This window comes from Poeciliopsis prolifica, unplaced genomic scaffold (genome assembly GCF_027474105.1).
Source record: "Poeciliopsis prolifica strain line A6 unplaced genomic scaffold, Auburn_PproV2 SCAFFOLD027, whole genome shotgun sequence".
Classification (NCBI taxonomy): Eukaryota; Metazoa; Chordata; class Actinopteri; order Cyprinodontiformes; family Poeciliidae; genus Poeciliopsis; species Poeciliopsis prolifica.
Window position 1 is genome coordinate 2,483,989 of NW_026562402.1, and position 7,143 is coordinate 2,491,131.

At 35.9% G+C, this 7,143-nt stretch overlaps 1 protein-coding gene across 5 annotated transcripts; it reads left to right on the forward strand.

The window, feature by feature from the left end:
• On the forward strand, window positions 1-7,143 carry si:dkey-8e10.3 (serine/threonine-protein kinase SBK1). 5 transcript variants are annotated; one of them, XM_055048515.1, is made up of 5 exons: window positions 1-113; window positions 1,077-1,114; window positions 1,938-2,103; window positions 3,223-3,425; window positions 4,801-7,143. In XM_055048515.1, exons 3-5 carry the CDS (start codon window positions 1,941-1,943, stop codon window positions 5,392-5,394), a joined length of 960 nt encoding a protein of 319 aa, XP_054904490.1. In that variant the 5' UTR covers window positions 1-113; window positions 1,077-1,114; window positions 1,938-1,940; the 3' UTR covers window positions 5,395-7,143. The 5 variants fall into 5 exon arrangements, with proteins under 5 accessions (XP_054904490.1, XP_054904492.1, XP_054904491.1 ...); XM_055048517.1 differs by having other exon boundaries at window positions 1,941-2,103; XM_055048516.1 differs by having other exon boundaries at window positions 1-95.

Here is a 7,143-nt window from a genome sequence, read left to right on the forward strand (position 1 = left end):
TCCAGTTGGCCATCCAGCTCACCTGGTCTGTTGGACCAGTCCCTTCCTGGACATCATTTTCAATCTGACTTTCAGACTGATCGTCTCACAGAAAGGTTGGATCTTCTTTACAGGTTGGATCTTCTAAGTGTCTGGATCTTCTAAGTGTCTGCACTAAGATAAGTTAGTTAAATAAAATGATTTAGACATTTTTAAATGCTGGTTTAATGGTCTCTAAGGAGTTAATAGGTCTGGCCACATATAAAATTTGCTGGGGTTAAGCTATTTTGTTAATAATTTATCATACTGTATAAGAAAACATTTGAGTGAAATGTGCCTGCTGTCCAGTGATGTTGAATTCATTCATTCATGAGAAGCTGAAAGTGTTTGGTTAGTTATTCCAGATACTCTGGTGGTGCTCCTGCTGTTCTTCTATTAGTTAAATGAAAATTCAACCACAACATTTACTTCCTTAATAATAAATTATTAATTATAATAACATGCTACCTAAGCCAGACATTTTAGTAATTTCGGTCATCCAACACTAACTAGGACCATTTTCGCTGTATTTAGCAACCTCCTGAAGACCAATGGGCCTTATGTGGACCACAATCAAGTCATGATACATTGGACAATTTTGTTTTGGGTGAGGGGTTAGGTTTAGAAATAAGGCATGAATTACATTTGGTTATGGTTACGAAAATACAGCTATTGGTTAAGATGAGTGAAAATGTCTGGATTGTGCATAAAGTCCTAATATGCGTAGACGTTCAAAATAGTTTGTGTGTGCGCATTTGTTTATAATACCTTATGGGGACCATTTTCATGACACATACTAAGTTGTGTGTGCATATGTGTGTGTGTGTGTGTGTCTTTTGCAGAGCCAGCTTGTAATCAGCTGTTAAAGCTGGCTCTGATGTTTCACAGCATTTGAACACACCGCAGTGAGAGGGACAGTGCAGAGCTTCCAGAGTTACACTTGCTGCAGCAGCACTAGTGAAATTGGAAGAAGGAATAAGGAGGACATTGATTCAGCATTTGCAGAGTATATTTACCAGCTGTAGACATTCTGTTCATTTGCACTCTTTGCTATTCAGATTCCAGTGACGGTGTTTTGGAGCAGCCTCGAGAAAAGGTAAGCATAAAGAGGTTTTGAGATGTTATCAATATCTACTCATTGTTATCATCAATTTAACAACAACAGCTCAGAGTTTAATAACTTACTATTGACATACATGCTGGATAGTTTACTGTATGTGTCATTAAACCCATATAAATAATGATGAAGACATTGTTAAAAAAGAGTGAATTTTCAGAAATTAACTGAATAAACTAAAACAATAGTAGTTGATAAAAATCTATTTTAAACACTATAGGTTTAAACCAAAAAAATTACATCATTTTGTGCTACTGTCATTATTAGTCAATGTGACTTTTAGTGACTGTTGTAAATTATACATGTAAAAAAGAAGTTACATTTTTTAGTAGATTATGTGATGAAGATTCCGACCAAGAATAAGACAATGCATGCTGTGTACATGACAGCGGCAAGACCACATGATTATCCATCAATATTATATATATATATAATATATATATATATATATATATAATATATATATATAATATATATATATATATATATATATCAAACAACATAGAACAAATCTTTTCTGCAGATCAACATAATGCCTGATTTCATTGTTAGCATCATGGACGTAAAAGCTTTAAATAGACAGAAAATAGAGAAAGTTTACTTTTTGTTTCAATAAAAAGTTTTTTTTGAATCAAAGTTACTCAAATTTGTATCAATTTAGAGATTTACTTGATGCTAGAACTCAGGTAAATGGATGCTTAAACATGCAAAGTAGATGATTTTTTTAAGGTGAGCCCTGTCTCTTAAATTTTAAGCAAGCAAAGAAAAAAAATCAAATTTATTTATTTTATGTTTTTGGAAGAAGATGATTGAACTGGGTCTCGCTGAAGGGTGCCTCATCGATGAGCTGATGGAGTTGACGTCGCAGAGCATCGGTCAGCTGGAAATCCAGGAACATTTCAACATCATCAAGGAGATCGGACGGGGAAAATATGGCAAAGTGCTGCTGGTCACTCACCGTTTTAGGGGTAAGAGTCATTACTATCAGTTAGTAATAGAGTTATTACTACATGGTGGCTTATGAATCAGCCTCAGGGGGCAGTTTCTTTAAATGAACGACATTATAAAATGTACATTCATGTAAAGCATTATTCATCAAGTCTTTTCATTGTTTATATTCATACATCACCAAATCTTATTTATCTGAATTTTTAAAAACATTACTGGACAGCTATGAATTTTCAAATCTCAAAACTGTCCTATTTAGGAAAAATTGCTGAGCTATTAAGTTATATTATGGAATTCTGCAAAACATGACTGTTGAATTATGATGTTCCTGGTTCTTCTCTGTGTCCTAGGAAGTTCCACAAGGTTCTGTAATAGGCCATTACAAAACTATAGTTTTGCCAACAACTACTCTGTATTCTTGTGTAGAATCTTACAAAATCTATAGCTAATGGTCGTATAAGACATGTCAGTCATTTCAAAGTGGTTCTCAACTGTTCCAGAACTAAACTGGAACAGTTTAGTTCTGGATCTCGATCCACAAACTTTGCTGTGAAAGTGTGAAACACTTTTCTTCTGATCGTTAACTGTTAGTTTGAAACTTCAATTATTTGCTAGTCTGGATGTATGTACATGGAATTAACCAAGAAAATCAATATTTATTTGCTGTATAAATGGAGCCTGAAAGTACTGTTCATTATTTCGCTCAAAAAGAGAAACTCAAGATTTATTTTCATTCTATCTAAAATTACACAAAAAGTAAAAAATCTTTTTTATACAATAACTAAACAATAACTAAAAGCCAATTATTGTATCTTTAAAGGGTCATAAAGTCAAAACTTCTGTACAGGGGATCCATGATTATCAAAGGGCAGCTGAAAAACATTAACATTTTGATCAGAGATACTCAGCTGAACTCTTTTGCTGCATGGTGGCTTATGAGTCAGTGAGTAAAGCAGTTAATTGGTAAATGTAAACAAAATATACAGATCAATGCAGACCACAGTTCTGAAAAACCAACAGCGATCAGCATATGGAAATAAATGTGTTGAAATAAACACACATGTGGCACCTGAAACCTGAAGGAAGCAGTAACGGTGCTTGTTTCCCTCATCGATGGCTGCCCTGTGGTTGGTCTGCAGGGACTCCAATGGCCCTGAAAGTGATGCCTAAAGCCTCCACTAAACTGCAGGGCTTTCTACGAGAGTACTGCATCTCCCTACACCTGTCCTGCCACCCCTGCATTGTGGGCCTGTTTGGCATCGCTTTCCAGTCCAAAGAGCACTACTGCTTCGCCCAGGAGCTGGTCATTGGGAGGGATCTTTTTGCTGTCATCAAGCCAAAAGTGAGAAGTCATTCATTGTTTAAGTAAGAATTATGACAAAGCTGATAATATATTTATAAACATTTTAGAGTGAATGTTTATTGTGGGTCAAAATGCTTCTAATGAAGCACAAGTTAAAACATTCAGAATGTCAGATATATGAATATATACACCGGGCGATAGATAAAAATGTTTAGAATTACTGACAGAAATCAGAGTTTTGAAATTCAACAGAAATTATGAGAAATAGATCTCCTTATGATTAAACAGACAATTCCTTCACACACCTCTTACATATTACAATAAATCTATTCAAAATAGTCAACATCTCTGAAGCACAGGCCTCCCAACACACACCAGAGAATAATTAACATGATCTTAAGTTCTAATACTGTCCATAATTCAATAAATGATTCCTGTCTTAGCAATATGTTTCAATACAGAGTTTGTAAATATTTAGTATCAATTAGTAACGTTAGAGGAGGAAGAACCTTAGAAGGCCCCTTCACAGCCCTAAAGCTTTCTAAACAACTGGGTTGGTTTCACTGCTACACCTGGGCTGAAAGCGTTGGTTGCCCCCTTGTGGTGGCTGACGTTTGTGATGCCCTGACAAAATAAATTGGTCAGAAAAATTATAATATGAACACAAAATGTCATTTTTGTTAATTTATCTTAACATACAAATAGTGCAATAAACCAGAACAGCTACCTGGAAGTTAAAAAGCAGCACACTGAAATTCCTGAGCCACTGCTGCAAAGGAATTTCAAAGATTTGAAGGATTGTTTATGTTTCTTTTGTCATGTATTAAATGTTTAAACATTTTTCTTATTCTTATTTGAAAAAATGGCTTCAGTAGGGTCTGTAATGGTGTGATCTAACAGTTACTTAAATTACAAATCTTTACTACTAAGCCATATCAGTCAATAAATAAATAGTTCAGACTACATTACATTATAAAAACACAAAAATAAAAACATCATAAAACAAAGCCCAGTCACCATTAAAGAAACCAGTAAAGTTACATTTCGTGGAGCGCCATCATCAAAGTCGTTAATGGACATAAAGTTTGTTTATCAACGCTCCATTTATGATGTGTCAAAAGCACACATCTAGTCTTTATTTAAAGGCACATGTGGTGCATTTTTTGTTTGTCCCTTTAATAAAGATTAGTGTAGTAAATCAGAATTTTCATGTAAGATCTTGAACATCTCATTATTTTTGAGATTATGGAAAGTTAAAGGTAACAGATATTAATCCATCGGTATCTAAATTACATACATACATAGATGCATTTAATTTCATAGAATGTAATGGCTCAGGTTTTCCACCAGGTGGAACTGATACTCTGCTTTAAACCAATGACTTGTAGGTTGCATATTTTCTTTCTTCATCCAGGTGGGAATCCCGGAGTCGTCAGTAAAACGCTGCGTCCTCCAGATCTCCAGTGCGCTGGAGTTCATCCACAGCCACGGTCTGGTCCACCGGGATGTCAAGCCTGAAAACATCCTGCTGCTGGACTCTCACTGCCGACAGGTCAAGCTGGCAGACTTTGGCCTGGCCCAGAAAAGAGGAACCCTCATACGCTTCATCACAGGGACTTTACCGTACATGGCCCCAGAACTTTGCAGGGTGGCTCTGTTGGACAATCAGAAAGAGGTGACAGTGCCTCCTCTGAGCGTGGAGCCCAGCTTGGACACCTGGGCCTTTGCAGTGGTCATCTTCTGCATCCTCACCGGTTACTTCCCATGGGAGCGTTGCATGGACTCGGACAGCTTCTATCAGGAGTTTGCCGACTGGTGCGAGACGAAGAAGAAAGTTTACGTGGAGGATGACATCCCTCCTTTGTGGAGGAGGTTCACCCCAGAGGCTATGGAGATGTTCAGTCTGCTTCTGGCTCCAGATGCGTCACAGAGGAGTTCAGCAGGAACAGTGAGAGCCTACATGGAAAGAGACTGGCTGAGAAAAGACCATGGCAACCAGCTGCTCTAGATAAATCTGCAGAGTGCTCATATTTGGAGGCATGTTCTGTAAAAAAATATGTTGATTAAAATCAAACCAAAAACATGGAGGTGACAGTTTGTGTTTACTTGTGTCATAATTAAAAGGCAAAAATGTTTATTTGGTTCGATTAAAAGAGCCAGTGTGGCATACCAAAAGTAGACATCATTTAAATATAAATCATTAAATTTTGTTTTAAAATTTTCATTATTTTAGATCATGGAAGGTGAAGGCAGTGATTTCCTGCCTTCAACTGTCACTTTCTACAATAACTCTGAAGAGTTGAATTCATATGAGTTACAACTATATTTAGTTTCCCTTTGAGATGAATAAAGTATTTTTGAATTAAATTTGAATTGAACTAAGTATGTGTATCACAGAACAACATTTATGATTCAAAAGGATGAACCAGAAACCCTTGAAAAGAAGATTTTTTACATAACAATGTACAAAACAAAACAAAAAAATACATTTAAGATTTTCTGAAATACAAATATTTGATCCAAAACGTTAGCAAGTAATGTAAAAATTGTTTCCTCAATAGCTCATGTATAGCTACTGTATCTTTACAACATAATATTGATTGAAATTCTAATTTCAAGACCAAGAGGTGCAGTTTTGTTGAATGTTACGTGAAACATGTGATTTTACATGGATGCTGATGTTGCTAGCAGTAAACTAAAATGAGCACAAGGCATTTTCCAGTCTTCTGACATTTATGGACAACTCTGATGGACAGTAGCCTTTAGTCCTGGAGTTCTTCTGTATTGATTTTTTTAAAGACCCTTGATCTTAAAAAGATCTCTTGAGAAAGATCACTTTTATCGTCTGTCTGACAAAACGTGACTCTGAACTTTGGGGGCCTTTGAAAATTTATGACCCTCGTCGGGTCGTGGTGGGCAGGTGTGTGGCTGTTGTAAATCCTTATGGAGAAACATTTTATAAATAAGGACACACGCACTCTCTCTCACACACACACACATGCGCACGTGTTTAGATTAAAGTGTTTTCAAATACATATGTTGGGCTGTGGTTACTTCCTGTATTAACTAGAACTGTGTACTTTTTTGTTGAACAGTTGCTATTTAGTGATGTAATAAAAGCATCAGTTTTTATGTGTGGTTGTTCATGAAAAACATTTATGTTCTTTATTTTAAGAAGGAAGTTGAAGAACATTCTTGCTGTATTTTTGTATTAAAGAACAACATGTTCTTTAGAATATTATTAGTTCAGCATATTTCTGTTTCTCAAGTGAATGTAACAGTAAATCTAAGTCATTAATGAGAACTCTTGATGTCTTTTTGCAAACTTTAGACAGGACTTCATATGACGTCTCAATATTTGTTTTCAACTTGCCATTCTTCAGTGAAGCTCAGTCTGATTGAATGGATCACTAAATGCTGTGCTGTCACCATTCTGTCAAGTCACAGTTCTTCATTCAAATCCATCCTGCTTCTTGGTGTCTTTTCTCATTAATGCTCTTTTTGCCCAACCTGTCAGGTTAAGTAAGGCAGAATGTTGTGCTTGCTAATCTTGTTTTCATGTTAGACTTGTTTCCCTTTCTCTCTAGTTCAGCTCTCAGCATGTTATCTTTAATTTAGTGTTAAATATTCCCCTCATTAGACTCAGCTCGTTCCCATGTCATTGATCACTACTTTTCTGTGTTTAAGCTCTTTGGCCAATTTGTGAAAGAACTTTAATTGTCTTAATTTGTTCCATCATTAAATCTCTTCACCTCTC